At 37.3% G+C, this 18,737-nt stretch overlaps 1 protein-coding gene across 2 annotated transcripts in view; it reads right to left on the reverse strand.

Annotated features, from left to right (window-relative positions):
• Positions 1-2,218: 2,218 nt before the first annotated feature.
• The window catches only part of nompB (intraflagellar transport protein 88-like protein nompB), a 135,296-nt gene continuing 118,777 nt past the window's right edge, over positions 2,219-18,737 (reverse strand). For both annotated transcript variants that reach the window (XM_067152564.2, XM_067152565.2), the window contains 2 exons: positions 6,450-6,662; positions 2,219-3,794 (listed from right to left, as the gene is read on the reverse strand). In XM_067152564.2, the coding sequence (XP_067008665.2) occupies positions 3,691-3,794; positions 6,450-6,662 (317 nt within the window). In that variant the 3' untranslated portion in view covers positions 2,219-3,690. The remainder of the gene's footprint in view (positions 3,795-6,449; positions 6,663-18,737) is intronic.

Raw genomic sequence — 18,737 nt, forward strand, 5'->3', positions numbered from 1 at the left:
AGAGGAAATTTTAGGGTTTATGGTGGCCAAGTAAACTGTGTTCATTTTGATTGTAAGTTAATTGTAAATTCTAATAACTAGCTTTGGAAACTTACCTTGCAATATTCCTTCCATAGAACCATGAAAAACACCTTACAGACTCGAGGAATTATTCTTCCTAATGTTTGTGCAGATATGATGGTGGAGAAACAGTGAGGTGGAATCGATTATCTCATTACTGTGTTTTCTGAAGGAGTTCAAAGGATGCTTCCTCGTCCATTCTTAAAAAATTAACCAATCACTGGGTTTGAATCGTAGCTTATATAGCAAGTTCACGTGCGAGTGTTTTCTTCTTTCCAGCAACCAATTTTCGGTCCATTCAAGTCTTTTCTTGTGAGGCACTTTTGTGCATAGTGCAATGACAATGCCGAGTAATATCTCATCTTCCATATTGACTAATAATACAATAAACTTATACAATTTCAATATGTTTTTTACAACTAGGCAAGTGAAGTGCAGCGTATAGAAAACAGTTGAGCACGTATTCACCTACATCTAGTGGCTTCCTAGCAAACCAAAAGTATGAGCGTGTATGGGCAGTTGGAGATGAGGAAATGGATATTGTAGACAACTTCCAGTATTTAGGTAGTGTTCTGTCATCAGACAATACCATCCATCAAGAGATTAGCAACAGAATATAGAAAGCTTCCAAATTCTATCACACTGTGCATCAAATACATTGGGATGAAACATTTCTGTTAGTTTCCAAGATCAGCTTGTACAAAATATATCTAGTACCTATACTGACATATGACCTGGAAGCAGCAACACTTACTGGAACAACAAAGAGTCGTCTTCAGGCAACAGAAATGAAGTTCCTCCGCTCTTGTCTACAAAAAACAAAAATGGATAAAATAAGGAATGTGGATATCTGGCAACAGCTTGGATTGGAAAGAAGCTTGCTGGAGACTGTAGAAGTAAAGAGATTACAATGGTATGGTCACATGAAAAGAATGGACCATCACTGGACTCCTCCAACATACTTTGACCACAATGTTCCTGGGAAGAGACCAAGAGGAAGACCTCACGATGTTTGGGAAAAACAGATATTGAAGGACCTTGAAATTAGAGATGTGAACTGGTGTCGCATATATGAGCAGCATCTGTGGATGGATAGGACAAGATGGAGGAGGCTCGTACACAACCGCACCTGGCTTGCTGGAGCGAAGAAATGATGATGATGATGATGATGATGATGATGATGATGATGATGATGATGAGATACTATCACCCCCATTGACACAATAATTAAAACTGGGAGGACTTTTCCTCTAGGTGAAACTTACAACTTGAATTTTCATCCCATTGTCTGCTGTCCATCTCACTACACTGTTTAAGTCCCCCCGCAGTCGCTCACAATCCTGCAACTCATTTACTACTCTGTACAGTATAACATCATCCGCAAATATCCTTATCTGTGATTCCAGATATTTACTCATTTATGTATATACGAGAACATAAAGGTCCAATAATACTGCCCTGAGGGACCCTATCTTAATCATTACAGGATCAGATAACGCTTCACCTACTCTAACTCTCAAAGTTCTATTTTCTAGAAATGTAGCCACCCATTCAACCACTCTTTTGTCTAGTCCAATTGCCCTCATTTTTTGTCAGTAATTTCCCATGATCTACCCTATCAAAAGCCTTGGATAGATCAATAGTGATACAGTCCATTTGACCTCCTAAATCTAAAATATCAGCTATATCTGGCTGGAATCCTACAAGTTGAGCTTCAGTGGAATAACCTTTCCTAAACCTGAACTGCCTTCTATCAAACCAGTTCGTAATTTTGCAAACGTGTCTAATATAATCAGAAAGAATGCTTTCCCAGAGCTTACAAACTACACATCAAGTCGACTGTCCTGTAATTTCCCGCTTAACATTTATCACCCTTTTCCTTGTACACTGGAGTTACTATGCAACTCTCCATTTATTTGGTATAGCTCCTTTGTGCAAACAGTAATCAAATAAGTACTTCAGATATGGCACTATATCCCAACCCATAGCCTCTTAATATATCCCCAGAAACCTTATCAACCCCAGCTGCCTTTCATTGCTAACCTGTCATTGTGTTTATCCTACTATGGATTCCTACTCAGGTTCCTACCTATCTACAGAATGATTTAATTGTATTCTACCTGAATGTAGTTGCAGAAATAATTAACACAATACAAACCAGATTCCACTTTGGTTTAATGTGATACATTAAAAATATACAATGTACAAATATTTTTAAAATTTTGGTATATACAAATACATATAAACAATGACTAGAAACAGTTGATATGTATAAATAAAAACATAAAATAAATAATAAATTACATAAATCTGACTAAGAATCACAGATAGTGAGAGACATTGTACTGCTCAATTGACTACAATGTGTTTTGTTAGTCTTACAATTGGTGGTAATAATACAAACACTGTATGTTTCAACTCCTCCTACCACTCACACATTCAGAAGATGCAAACAAACAAACAAACAAACAAACAAACAAACAAACAAACCATCAGTGACTTACCAGTAAAATATCTGGTTGCTTATGACATTTTACTGACCAAATTTTAACAAGATTAGTCACTAGTTTCTGTCTATACCCTTTAACTTGTTTGTTCCTATATGCAAGTTTTTCCACACATACAATCAATTCTTTAATGAAATTCTAAAGATGTGGTACATTTCAGTTGCAGAGATCTTCCCATTCACCTACAAACATAATTCAGAGTTTGTTCATTTTGAACACCTTTGAGAACTTTGGAGACTTTTCAAATCTCTACCATTTGTTTTTTCGTAAATGTATCATATTTACTCATCTATAAGACTCCATCGCCTCTAACTGACATCCTAATTTTCAGAAGGTTTATTTTTTTTAAATCAAAGTATTTTTCTTAACTTTGACTGAAATTGGCTGTGAGCAGAAATGTCCATTATATCCGTGTCACAGCAATGGCGTTCTTCCTCTCTACTATGCCGTGCACTGCCTGCCACCCAGTAGCATGCGCAAGAACTGGCTGTTCCGATCTGATCAGTTTTACCGCAGAAGCGAGTCAATTTAATGAGAATTTTTAGATGTTCTACCTTCTTATCACTTTGTTGAAAATGGATTTATTTAAATTCTTGTTTCATTCATCATTTAGATAAATTATTATTATTGTAATGAAGACCAAACAACGATATCATTTTTAAAGTAGTATTCAGACCAACACCAAACAAACCCACTTGTTCACTTAGGTCTACTCACTTATTATACCCTAACCCTTTTTGGAAGTGGAAAATTAAGAAGGAAAAAAAAAAAAAAGAGAGAGAGGGGGCAGGTCATATAGGAAGTAAATATGATATATTAATTATATAATTCACCGCACAGATCCTGAAACAAGGCTATTTATCAAACTGACCTTATAGACTTTCTTTTCATAAAATACACTATATATATTCCATTTTCATTTCATCTTTCCAGAGGAAAGAATATATTCATAAACAAAGTCAGCTGGATTGACTATTAAGGCACAATTAACGATGTGTGAGTAATGCATATAAAGCGAGTAATGAAACGTCTCAAGAGGTAGATCTTGCTGGGACCATACTGTATAAACATCAGTAAAATCCAGCAAGTTTTCAATACACAGCAAGTGTATTAAAAAGATTATTCATTCAGGTAAAAGGTCATCACCCAGTTCTTCATCACCAAACTCAATATCAGCAGGTTTCTGGCCAGCAGATGTCTTAGGACGTTCAGATGATATGCCAGAATCTGATAAAAGACACACACAAAAAGAATATCATAGCAAGGGAATTATGAATGAGTGCTAAGACCGTAAATGATAAAGGAAACAGTACAATCATCAGGAGAGAGAGAGTATCACATTTGCCCAAATATAAGACAGCCTCACAAATAAGATGACCCTGAATTTTTGGAAGGTATTAACAAGAAAAATTGAATAATTAATGTTAATGAAACATTCAAACTTTCCTATAATAACTATGGTAATTTAATAAACCCTGAAGTAAATCTAAAAGAAAAGTTTTATTTTTTTCAATATAAAATATTGTGGGCTTTCTGCAAATTTATGATGCATCACTGATAGGTGACCAATTTTTTCAACATAATCTGCTGGTAGGAATCGTGCAATAATACTGAGACGTCTTGCCTTAAATTCAGTTACCAGAACTTTTAAATTCATGTGTCACTTCCAATGCCTTCATTCTAAAATCTTGCTACTTACCGGATAATCCAGATTTCATTTTTCCAGCACAAGTTCAGAGCAAGCCTATCAATTTTGTTACATTTTCTTGTTTTTGGTCTTCTGAATGCCTTCTTAATGTGTTGGCATTAACTTTTCTTTGTGTTTCTACCAATGTCGTACGTTACAATCAGAAACCACACATTTTATGCACCCCATAAATTATTAGTACATTTCACCTCTAATAATACAACCACAAAATATAAATTTCATGTTTACGTGTTGACAGCTAAGCTAATATTCTTTAAATCACTATAACAATGATTTATTGTTGAACAGTGTCCTCCTTATTGAATACCTTATGATTAAAATGATTTCACATACGTCACATCTATACATATCTCAACCCTAACTGTCGGGTATATTGTGATTCTAGCTAGATGTGCAGCTAAGCAGTCATGTTCTGTTTCCAATCTGAAGATCACCACTGCTTCTTTCCTCAGCTTGCTTTTATTTCTATCCCATAGATCATTTATTTTTTCCATTTCTTCATTGTAATAAGTTGGTCTTTCCAAGGGTTTTGTTGGTGCAAAATGAGTAACGGCACAGCAACAGTATCTCTCTCTAAAGGTTAGGCTGTGCATATACGACAAGTACAGGTTTCATAAGTACATTTTAATGTAAGAAAACCACCACAGCATTATTATTTGTTCTACATTCCATAATTCACAAGATATAAATAAAACCAGATGATACATCACACAGATGCATGTTATATCAACAACACTTCATAGAAAAGAATGAGTTACTTCCTTAACAGAAATCAAAACTGTTATCTACATTTCTAAATGCAGTTTTGAGGGAAAAAAAATAAATAAAAGAGTACTAACTCTGACAAGATGTGATCTTTTCCTGGGATATTGGGTCATGTTGACATTGTAAATATGCCATTATTTTGATTACTATGCAGTAATCTTTGTCAAAAAGCCTGCCCAATCTGAGGAAAAACAAGACACATGTGAGAGAGAGATATTCCTTCCATGCATTCCACTGATTAGATAGGACTGGCAAAATTGTAGTTACAATATTAAGACTGCCTCTACAACTACAAAGAAAATATCCTACCAGTTACGGTCACCAAAATCCCTCGGGACCCTCTTTCCAGCACAGGTGTTCACCACATTACCTGTTTGTGCAAGATTTTCTATGGGGACTACCAAACAAAGCATTAACACCAGACTGAAAGAACATAAGCGCCATTGTTATCTCATCCAACTGAAAAAAGCCTGCAATGGCGGAGCACGTTCTCTCTTTCCTCAATCAGGAGCCAAAATCTGAGGAAACCACAATTCTGGCTACCACCCATTAGTATCATGTACATTTCTACCAAAATGCTGTTGGGATAATAAAACATGACAACAGGAAAGAAGAGGAGTTGCAGAATAACACCACTGCTCGCAGGCAGATGACAGAAGAATGGCCAGAATGGGTCATTCTGCACAAGTTTTGGAAAACCAACCTCAGAAACAGACAAGCTGATGCTGTCCACTCAGTTCATTTCATCTTAACAAAGGCTATGCATTGCATGGAAGATAGAAGGCAAAATCTTACCACCTGGTCATGACGAGAGTTGGATGGTTTAGGAATTTCTGAATAGGCCGAGGTCAGGATGGGTAGATGGCCAATTTGGCATAAATACAGAAAATAACCAAATGTAATCAATCATATGCTTCAGTGTTCAATGTATCCATCTTCTTGTACAGAAGATGAACTATTTCAAGTCACCCAGGATGCACTGGATGTGGCCAAATTTTGGTCCAAAGTAATATAATGTACGACTGCTGTGACTGTATTATGTTTCTTATTTAAGAATAATTTTAAAAAAATTGCATAGTAGTCAGAATGTCAACATATTTACAATGTCAACATTGCCTAATATCCCGGAAGAAAATCGAAGCTTGTCAGCTGTCATCGGCCATGAAAGCCTACAGCATGAACTCTATCCTCCACTATGTTGTTGACTACAAGTTTTGAGTGTAAAGTGAGCTCACATACATAGTAATGTCGCACGACCAATAGCATGCAGTACAAAATTGGGGGAGATCAACTGAAATAGAAAGTTGAGGTTGACTGTGAAGTCAGTTATATTAACCTCAAGGTAGGTAGAGGCCAAGACAAGGTATAAACCACAGGGGTAGACGTTAGAAACAATAGTATATATTTACCTTTGGAAAGAGCGCTGCTGGTTTTGAAAGGTTCATCATCTTCGTTATCTGACTCAATCAAATGTTCAATCATTTTTTTAGACAGCTTCCGACTGCCAGAGTTTGGCTGTGTTCTGGTCCCATGAGGAGGCAGGGGAGATTCACTAAGGGGACTTACACCACCTGCAGCAGAACCTCCGCGGGAAGAAAGTCCACTGCCAGTGCGCCGAGATCCTGAAAAGAAATAAAGCCTTTCATAAGAAGGGACAGTAACTTCCCAATTATTCATGTGTGGGTTATCCAATTTGGGGTCATTCCATGTCAAAAGACCTACTACACAAAAAATATATATTGTACCAGGAAAAGTTGTTGAGCTCATGAGCATGGGAAGGATCTCGGATAGTGTGTGGTACTTTGGAGCCAGTACAGAGAAGGAAGTTTCATAGGGCGAATAATAGATGGTATAATTTTTCTGAGAAATTTTATTCAAGATTTGAATAAGAATCACCCTGCATCTAGCCTGCATTTAAATACTAGAGACTGTCTTGAAAATATGTTTTTCCATTAACATGTTCAAATAACAATTAAATTCCAGAATTCTTTAATGCTGGTGAAATTGCACAAAATATAATCTTTCGTCGCATATGTCCTCTTGACGTTTGAAAATGTCCAAAACCAATTATTATTCTTAATAACTTCACTAACATAAACCCTACAGTTCATATAGGTTGATCCTAAAGTCCAATTAAATCTTCACTCATGAATTTGTAAATTAAATATTATTCAAAGTAAACACTCTGTTCATGAATCTATCTTATGAAAACCTGTAGTTTAAATTAATTTATCAATGGACTAAGGTTTCAAAAGTTCAAATTAAACACTGAATCTTGTAAATCACTTCTGTGAAATCCTCAAGTCCAATGAAATTGAAATAGATTGAATACAATTTCAAAGTACACACTTGCTTCAGAAAATCCTGAAGTCTTTTTAAATTGACTTGTAGTCATAAACAGACCTACAGTTCATCTAAATTACTTCCTAGGTTGTAGAAGTGAAATTCACTCGATAATAAATTTTTCTGAATTAGGCACTTGCACTTGACTAACGTAGCACTCAAGAATTGTGGTTGATAAAGTGCCTTTGTAATGAGTCAGTTATTGTCTAGTGCAATATGTAGGGATTATTCACCAACGGAAAATTGTAAAGTGGACTTATATCACTTGAATTCAGCAAACAGGAACAGATGAAATACGCCTCTGCAGATCGGTGACTAGAACTCCCACGATGATCAGCATGAGGTCGAACTCAGCACCAACAGCAGCGTACCACGTTCCAAATATCTCGACGTACCATGTATTATCCCTCGATGTACCACGCATCTCCAACGATGTAGCCTGTCCCATGTTGAATTTGATGTTTGAATAAATACGAGATTTCAACACTTTGCCAAGATTTCCAGTGTTGTCAGGGATAAAGGACACATGGGAAAGTTCAATTGAGACGATAATTTGAAAACGTAGCACTGTCTGTTAAGAGTGACTAGTATTGCACTTTAAAATTACATGAGTTTGAAAGCACAGTTCATACTTGCACTTAATGCAGCAGTTAGGCCCGGTTTCTTCAACTCTGTGTTACATTTACTTAACAAATGTTAACTAACAATTGTTATTCATTTAACACTTCGTTTAAAAGTACTCTGTTTCACAAAAACATTTCCAACATTTGTTACGAAACAATTGTTAAAGACAAATGAACACATTTCCGTAAGATTTCTGAACACGTTTGGCAGTGAGCATGTTTTGTTTCTTTACATAAAGCACTCCTAGTGGTGTGTTGAAATAGTATTTTGTCACACAGACATAGGGTTGACATTATTATAGGTTATGGTTAGCAAAGACCGCTAAGACGTAAATATGTCAAGTAAGAGGCAACAAAAGCGTTATTGTGATGAATGCGAGACAAATGTTGTTATAGGTTTAATTTAAAATTATGCGAGTGCGCTTAAAAATTTAAATAATGGACTGTTATATCACAACATTTGATATAGCCTATTGTTACAGGAGTGCAATCTATAGGTGGGCCGGGGTAAGGTTGCACATGACAGCTGTGCACAATGTTGGTTGCACTGTAATGGCACACAAAGCAATGTTACCGCTGTAACAACAGCTGATTGAACGACACACAAGTTTTTAAAAATACGGGAGAAATGCTTTTAATGTCATCGCGATGATGCACAATACAAATGAAATCATCCGGCATAAATCGAACTTACAATACACCCATTAAGTTTACAATAAAATATTTCATCACACAAAATTATATGACATAATTCTACTACGAAGTTCTTATTATCATGATATTAGAAAATAGCTACAGAAGAAATCGGCCGACAAGAATCTTACTGTAAATACACCAATAAATGTTACAATAATATATACCGGTGCTAGGTTTCAAGTAAAATGTATTATATTTACGAAATTTCAGAAACATTTTCATACCTGATTCACACTGGTAGAGGGTTGATACTAGAAGGTATCACTACCGTTGCCTTCGTTGTCATTGTCGTCGTTTTCGTCTAGACAGATCATCAATTCCTGACAGTCCCTGATGATGCCATGTAATGCCACTGCCGAGTTAATGAATGTTGCGACATGGCTAACTTTTTCTACTGCCCGACTATTAAGGGCCACTCCGCGGGGCAAAGAATCTTCACTTCGCGGTTCATGACTATGTTGTCATTTCCGTGACATCACACTGCACTCGTTAAAATAAAATTTCACAATTATCTCACAAAGAAAACAAAACTTTCATAAACACGCAAATCACAAATGACCAACATGCTAGCAGCAACAGGCAAAACGGCAACACTTCAATATGATAGTCAAGCTTGTTATAGATGGCACCACTATATTATAAATATTGCCAACAACAATCAAATGAAAATAGTTCGTATTTATTTTGTGGCTCCCTTAAACCTTGTAATATTTTTAAATGATCATATTTTTCTAAGCAAATAAAAGATTATGAGCACTATATGGAATTAAATACGAATTAATATAAATAAAATGCGTAACTGTATCTGACATAAAAAGTGTAGTAGATTGGTCATTCTGATTGACGTGTGACGTTCTTCATTTCTTTTTTGTAGTGGTGCCAACATGAATTACAATTGTCAAACACAACCTTTTGCCGGCCCACCTATAAGGCTCCTACATCACCGGGAAAATGTGATACAGTAATTGATATGTTTGGAATGATTTTCAGGCATTATTTTATTGCGGGGAAAATAAGGTAATGCCTTGTTAATGCTGCAATGGCAGCAGGAATTCTTTGCAGGATTCTACACACTCTTTTTTTGCACTCGTAAACATAGTCGCCTACAATTACATGAAGTGTCTCAAGCATAATATCTAACAAGTCGAGGCCAGACCCTGCAGTCAACCGATTTCACCGATTTCATTCTATGGGGAGACACCCAACAGTAACTCGTGTATAAGGGTTTAAGTCAATACTCTTTCGTTTTTGAAAAAAAAATGAGGTCAGATGTCATTACACAGAATCCGCTTCGGACAAAGTAGAGGTGATAGAACACTAAAAGGCGAACAAATTTTACTTAAACATGTCAGGTCCGCAACCTAATCACTTCTGAAAAATTGATGAATGCCCTATTCCAATGCAAGTAATATATACTTGTGAGTTACATCACAGTCGAATGGAGTGGTGGCATAGTAGTCACCGTACTTGTCTGCGAACCTCGTAGACGCGAGTTCAAGTCTCGTCGCAGCTATAATTGTTGTACAAAATAAATTAATATTTAAGGGAATGTTATTTAAAAATTGGAACAAGAATATTACGCAAATTGCAGTACACTTTATTTTCTACCTGAAATTAATATAGGCCTAAACGTTCTCACAGTTACTGGTGGATCTCTTTCTCTGTATATGTATATTAACTTGAGGTAGAAAATAAAGTTCCACTGCAATTTGATTATTAATTTTATTGGCATTTCTACCTTCACATTCCTTGAAATAATAATTTAATTTTTATTAAAATGTATGACTATGGCGGGACTCGAACTCTCGCCGTCGCAGTTCGCAGACAAGTACGATGACCACTCAGCCACTGCTCCGCTTGTTTGGATTGCAACTCTTCAAGTATAAACACGTTGAATTGGAATCGGGGGATTCAGAATTTTTTTGGAAATTATTAGGTTGCAGACCTGATAGGTTTAAGAAAATGTCTTCGCATTTTAATGTTGTATCACCTCCACGTGATCCAAAGCGGATTCTGCCTCATGACATTTGTCCTCATTTTTTTCGAAAACGAAAGCATACTGACCTAAACCTTTATACACGAGTTACTGTTGAGTGTCCCCCAACAGGTACATTAAGCTCGTTGAAATCAATTGGACGCAGGGTCTGACCTCTCCTTGTAAAATCTGTAAGCAACTGCTGCACTGGAGAGACCGATAAGTTTCAATCTGTTGGAACTCTAACCTATTTCCAATATCGTGTAGTACCTTGTTCATTGTGTCTTTGGTAATTAGAAATCTTTCTTCTGACAACTCTAAAAAGTCGTTATTTCTTATTATGGGTCGTCATTTGCCTTCTTCAGTTTATAAATAGTCTTCATAAGGCAGTAAAGTTTCAAACTTACGTCTTCTACATGCCTCCATTTTGAAATTTTAGCAGTTGTTAAAAGGTTTAACATAGGGGTGCTGCCAGGTTAATTTGACAAGGGGGTTAACGATTTGTTAGAGTTAACAATTCTTGATGAGATGACCATTTTGTTAAATTATGTGTTAAGTCTCCTTAACAGCAGAGTTAACACTTAACATTCGTTGAAGAAACCAGGCCTTAACGTAACACTCGAAATAACACAGTCTTTTAGCACCGTCTGAAACACAGGTCTCTGTATAAAATATTTACAGTAGAAATGTTCTCAGTTCTTAAATCACCAGAGTCTTTTTTTTTTTGGCGCAGTTTCTAAATGCACAGTTCATGTAGCATGCGGTTTTAACACTGGGCACAGTTAATGACATTTTAAACATGTAATAATAATTTCAGAATGAATGTTACGGTCACAGTTAATGGAAAATCACGTGTAAATTCAGTTCATATACGACGTATTTAATAGTCTCTAAAATTCTAGAACACCCTTCTTAAGTATATTTTCTGTGTAAGTTAGCCTTACAAGAGTCCACACTTCCTATAACCGACATAAAATGTCGGTAAGTTTCAGTCTCTTCTCTAATAACACTGTTCAAACATTCATTAAATACGTGAAAAATTGTCCACATACAATCTTACTAATCATGAGCATTTGACTATCATAACACATTGACCAGTTTGAAGTCATATTCAAAGATGAAACACGCGTTGAAACGTCTCGAAATTCATAAATACATCAACAATCATAAGTTTAAATTATCATACACAGTCCTTTCAATGTCCGTAACGCTGTACTTGATAGTGACAGAGTTCGAATGCACATTGAAAACAGTCAAGTCCACAAGTATAGCACTTGTATTAAATTCAACCTAAATGCACCTTCAACATTCACAAGTACGCAACTACGTAGAAACTTCCTAAGTTTTATAACACGGAGTTCAACTTAGAGGCACTTTGAAATATTTCACAAGTCCATGACGTGGTTGAAATTTCTAAGCATCGCGGTCTCGTACGGCGAACTTCTATGTATTTCAGCACGGTCTTCTCTTCGACATCGCATAGCGCGACACTGCAGCAATATCGCCTTCTATGGTCGAGTTGTAGATTTCAACTGAGTGTACATGGTGAGTAATTGACCTTATATACCCGATGAGGGCTGGGTCACTGCGTCAAGCGATGGAAAAGTGGCCTCATACGGCAAACTTTCTATCTTAACATCTTCGAAGTTACAGAATGGATTGACTTCAAACTTTGGCTATTACCATTTCAAAATGCGAGCTTCACGCTGGTGTAGCTCTCATTTTGTAATTTAAGCCATTTAAAAGTTATGAAAAGATTTCCAGACTGTTCCATAGGGGAGGGTCGAGAACATGGCGATTACTACACTCGGCCTGTTCCCCGCTTGCGCTCTCTCTCTCACTCCTACAGCAAGCAGCGGAGTCAAGAACTTTAGTCTGTACGGCTGTTTCAGATGCAAAAGCTGAGCAGTTCTTTAATAAATAATGAATTAGAAAAATGATGTGCCAGGCCATAGGCATTTCTGGTACAATATATAAATATTCAAATATAATAATACGTATTTTTTTAAAGCACAAGAACCCTTCTTTCAAACAATACACAAACCATGTAATTAAAATATTACAGAATACATCTGAATAATTGAGCCTCTGTGGCTTAGGCGGCAGCGCGCCGGCCTCTCACCACTGGGTTCCGTTGATCAAATCCCGGTCACTCCATGTGAGATTTGTGCTGGACAAAGTGGAGGCAGGACAGGCTTTTCTCCGGGTACTCCAGTTTTCCTGTCATATTTCGTTCCAGCAACACTCTCCAATATCATTTCATCTGTCAATCATTAATCATTGCCCCAGAGGAGTGCAACAGGCTTCGGCAGCCAGCACAATTCCTATCCTCACTGTTAGATGAGGGCTTCATTCATTCCATTCTTGACCCGGTCAAATGACTTAAAACAGGCTGCATATTTTCATTTTTCATCTGAATAATTCAAGTTAAAAGCACTACGGAAAAATTGGAAAACCGAGCAAATTGACCATGCAGTTAGGGTCGCACAGCTGTGAGCTTGTGTTCGGGAGATAGTAGGTTCGAACCCCATTGTTGGCAGCCCTGAAGATGGTTTTCTGTGGTTTCCCATTTTCATACCAGGCAAATGCTGGGGCTGGACCTTAATTAAGGCCATGACTGCTTCCTTCTCACTCCTAGCCCTTTCTACTCCATTGTTGTCATAAGACCAACCTGTCAGTGCAATGCAACACAAACTGTAAAAAGGAAAATATTTCCTACAAGTTGGTTGCCTTGGACATCCAATGCTTGGCTTTTCAATTCTTGTCATTTGTATACTATCTGCTCTTCAAATGTTCTGCTATCTGTTGGGAAACTGTTATATGACCTATGCTTGTTTGATGAATTTTTGCTGGCTGTTTGAGAGCATACATCACATTCACTGCCACTGTAAGAGTCAATGCCATCGGCAAAAGAAGTCAATGGGTTCGGATTTACAGTTCTATGTCTTTTCTGCTTAGATGTAGGAACACGATCCAAACCACCAATCTCTACAAGGACAGATTACAGCACTTGATCAATTTCACTCTCTATTTCAAATAACTCTCCACTGAGAACTAGTGGAAATGTTTCATCACACAAATCTATATCCTTCTCATGTTTCCCATATCTGCACTGGAGAATAGAAAATGAAAGTCAGATATCATACAAGAAACGATCAAAACTAACAGCGCAATAAACAACAGTACTACACGAAGCAATGTTTTTATCCATAGTTGATGGCTGTGGCATGGCTCTTGAAACAGAAGCACTTTCCTTGGGTAACAAAATGAGCTAAAATGAGCAAACATCTTGACTCAAAGGAAAGGTCTCATATGAAAACGACAAACACACTTGTGAACCCACCCATGTGGTGAGAGTTTCAAATAGGCACATTAGATGGGAGGAGAATACACTTAAATACCTTGTTGGCATAGCGTTGACTTTAGAGCAGTAACGACATTTAGTGAGGGTTGACACATTGTCGATATAGGAGCAGAAGTTGTTTTGCACTATAGTCCCTTCTATGGCACTGTGTGGGGCCGAGAGTTGGACAGTCAACAAAAGTGCCAAATGTCCTTTACACACAAGGAAGATGTGCATGTTATGCTAGTCTCTTGGAGTTTTTCTTCTTGATCATATAAACTTGTGGACAGCTCCAGTGCTTGGCCCAGAGCAGACCCTGGCTCTCAAGGTCTAACGAGGGAACGGTACGAAGTCAGACGGCGAATTTCGATTTGATTTTTACATATTCGTGAAGGTCTTTTTAAGCTGAAACAGGTAGTGGAAGTCTAATTTTTCGCTGGTCTTTTTTAAGGGGGTATTTGGGGGCTCAAAGTTGGCGGTGCGCGCCCTGAATTGTACAGTACATGCTGGCACACGTCAACGCTCACGGCCAGCAGCTGCCCTGCCTCGCCTTCCCTCTCCACTCCTTCGGTTCTCCTCTGTCCCCCACCACATACGGCTGCCAACAGTTCTGTATATGAGACGGCGAGTCCTATTCTATTCGGTCGAGTTCTCCACGACTGATGGCTATTCCACATACAGGATAACGCATTGGATTCTTTACTTTGTTATGGCCGCTTGCAACATTATTGCAGCTCTTATTAATGCTATGGTGTTAATATTCAGGAAGCTGCAGAGCTTTCTGATGAAAAGCAAATCATGTATATACAAATAAAGAGAAGGTTTGATACAATTTTGGAGGGAAAATGGGAATTTATTCAGGAGGAAGAAGCCGTTTACATTGATTCTGAAGAGGAAGATGGCGTTGAGGAGGGGACAACAACACCGAAAAAACGCAAACACGGAGATGAGTTTAATGAAGATAACAAGTCTTGTGATGGCTGAGGAAGACCCTGTAAGTCAGTGGAAGATTATGATTCCGAATCATTGTTGGACATGTATCAAAAAATAAAGGAACGAGGACTATGTACGCCGTACGGAAGTATAAGAAGACTCGGACACAAATTTATGGAATCGTCAACCACGTTGAACACAATGGAGAAATTAGGAAATTTGTGATGGTTCGAGCTTATGTGAAAGAAGAGTTTACCAAGGCAAGGATGCGTTATGTCACAAAATCGGACGTTGAGCGTTGGATTGGTGAGGGTAGACAGTTGTATTGCCCCAAACATTCTCTCCAAAGCGAGTCATACTTGACAAACCTTAAAAGGCGTTTGAAAATTTGGTTCCGAAAAGTAACCAAACTAGACAGTAAAATGTTTAAAACAGGCGAAGAAGTACGACACGAAGTGGCTAAAACATCTGTAACATTCGTTAATGAATTGCAAGAAAAGAAACATCTCGGATGCCAATATCTGGAATTCGGACCAGTCCCGATTTGAGTACGAAATGGCAACACAGAGAAGTTATGACTTTCGTGGTGTGAAAGACGTTCTTGCTACGCTTGTTTGCCGAAATAGTTTTACGAGCTCCCACACAGTGCAATATCACATTTCTAAAGCTGGAGAAATGGGACATTTGTTCTTGATCGTTTTACAAGAAATTAATGGAAAGTTTGGACCTAGAGTACAAGAAAGTATCAAAACCTACATGGGTGCCTTTAAATATGTCGTAATTGATTGTTCATCTACCGGTAAAATGGGGAAAGGGCATGTACGTGACTGGTTTCAAAACGTTTTCCATCCGCAATTACAGGAAGACGGAAGAAATCATCTTCTTATAGATTCATTCAGTGGCCAGGGCAAAAATGCACAACTTGAATCCCTGACGAACAAACATGTACAAATTGAATACATACCGAAAGGAACTACGTATCTTTGCCAGCCGTGTGATCTTGGACTCTTCTGACAACTAAAATGTTTAGTCCGTTGAATGGAAAACATTTTCCGGGTAAGGAATTTACACGGCCAGTGAAAATTAAAACCCAAAAACAGACTTTTCATTATAACTAGTCAAATACTAGCGCATAACCAATTACAAGCTGATTGTTTTGTACCAATGCTGAAATATGCTTGGAAAGCGGGTGGTTATTCCATTATTGATAATATATCACAATTTCATACTGTCTCACAAACGAATTTTCATGATTTAACTGATAAAAGGTGTGCTGGAAATTATTGTACCAATTTTTCGTTTATAAGGTGCGCACATTGCTGTCTTGTGTTTTGTTATTCACATTTTGTGTTAGATTTTCACTATCATGCCATGAACAATGAACCAATGCCAGACTGTGTTAGAATAAAGTCATTTCTTGAACACTTTGAATGTCATGATGATGCAGATGATATTTGATTATGTATTATTTGTATGTTACATAGTGATTTGTAAACAATTTTTATTGTTTATTTATTCCATAATGAATTCATCCTTGTAAATAAAATGTCCCAACTAACGTCGGTCTTCACCCGCAATCCCCTGTACACAACTGTAGGCAGCCGTATGTGGTGGGGGAGAGAGGAGAACCGAAGGAGTGGAGAGGGAAGGCGAGGCAAGACAGCCGCTGATTGTGAGCGCTGACGAGTGCCGGCATGTACTGTACAATTCATTGCGCGCACCGCCAACTTTGAGCTCCCAAATGGCCCCTTAAAAAGGACCAGCAAAAAATTATACTTTCACTATCTGTTTCAGCTTAAAAAGAACTTCACGAATATGTAAAAATCAAATCAAAATTCGCCGTCCGACTTCGTACCGTTCCCTTGTAAGACCAAGCCCTTGAAAGAGAGAGATAGCGAGTGAGTGGAAAAAAGACGGAGGGGAGTGGGGTGTACGAACACCACATTCTATGGGACGTGAAAAGAATTTAAGAATTACAATAATCAGCCTTCAAGAAAATAATACCCAAAAAAAAAAAAAAAAAAAAAAAAAGGTCCTTTCCTAAGTATTTAAGAAGACACCTGACATTGCTTGATTTCACCAACTTAATGCATAACCCTGATTCCAATACAACACTGGACCAATACAACCTAATTTTACTCTTATTCAGGTTTATGACAGAGAATATGCATTTGGAAAGCCAAAAACAGTAACTAATTTGCTTGCCAATGTGTGGATGCATGGAAACTCTTTGTACCAAGTTCCATAAAATACAAAGAGGCCACTGTAATATATATAATACCTACCTTTTAAAATTGCATTACACTGAAGCCTTACCAGTTATCTTAGAAATCTGACTGGAGCCTGCTCAAAATTTACAGAAAAGGGTGTCATAAAAATGTTTAATTCAGGTGGAATTTATTTGATATTTCTAAACCACCGTTGAATTGTCTAAGGGCTTCACATTTCCTATCAGAGTTACAAACGGACAAGTCACATAGTTTTAAAAGTGGGAATTCTTCAAAATCTTTCTCCTGTAATTCTGTCTCATATAGCACCAATCAACATGTTACTGCCAAATCTTTCTCCTGTAATTCTGTCTCATATAGCACCAATCAACATGTTACTGCCTTATAAAGGAACATTTATTTTCATGCCTTCATCTGTGGCAAAGTTAAGGCTTAACCACATACTATCTATAATAAACTTCATAAAACAGAATAATGAAATAATATAAAAATATATAAATCCTAACCTCATTCATTCTTCCATTTATACTGCCATTCATACTAATCTCGGCAAGACCGCTTGAAAGAAACTAAATAAGTGCAATTTCTAACACTGACTGGAAGGGAATTTCATAGCCCTGCACCAGGCACTTGAAAGGAGCAGTTAAATGAAGATGAGCGATGCACAGGAATTGAGAGTGTAGTAGTCGATCGTGTGTTATGTTCATGAGAGGAGGAGAGTAAATTAAACTTTTGAGGATAAATACTGGGGTTTAGATTCGTTCAACAGATGAAATACGAGAGCTGCAATGTGAAGATGTCGTAGTTTATGATTTTTAACCAGGAGAGAATTTCATAATACGGGGAGATATGAGTTGAAAATTGAATTGAATATATAAACCTAAAGCATGAGTTCATTGCCCTCTGTAATTTTAATGTTCGTTCCATGGTGGCATCTATCATTACAATATCACAATAATTAAGTATGGGAAATATGAGGGTCTGGATAAGTTTAATTTTCATGCTTAGTGGAAGAAGTAATTGGCGAGTTCTGAGAGGGTGAAGTGACGAGTGAATTTTTCTACAGATGCTTGTTATGTGCTCACTCCAATCTAGTGTGTCACTTATGATAATCCCAAGATTTTTTACCGAATTCTGAAATGGTATAGCTACACCACAAAGCAAAAGTGAAGGCAGTAACTTCTTATTAAGGATATTTAACTGCCTTTGTTGCCCTATTATAATACCTTGTGTCTTTTTGGCATTAATTAATAAACAGATTTAAAATAAGAATTCATCTGATGAATTCCAAACTCAATATAAACAGCTTTACAGTGAATATATTTGTAGATCATCTGCATATAAATGACACAGTTACTGAACTGAGAAGATATATCATTGATATATAGAGTATACAGAAGAGGTCCAAGCACATATCCCTGAGGGACACCTGTTTGCTTCGTCTTCCAGTCCGGGGTCATGCCGTTTATGACAACACGTTGTGGCCGATTGGTGAGGTATGAAGCAAAGAGCTGAATAGCAGGGGGACTCGGATTAAATTTTTGTAGTTTCGCTAA

The sequence above is a fragment of the Anabrus simplex genome, chromosome 8 (assembly GCF_040414725.1).
Source record: "Anabrus simplex isolate iqAnaSimp1 chromosome 8, ASM4041472v1, whole genome shotgun sequence".
Taxonomy (NCBI): domain Eukaryota; kingdom Metazoa; phylum Arthropoda; class Insecta; order Orthoptera; family Tettigoniidae; genus Anabrus; species Anabrus simplex.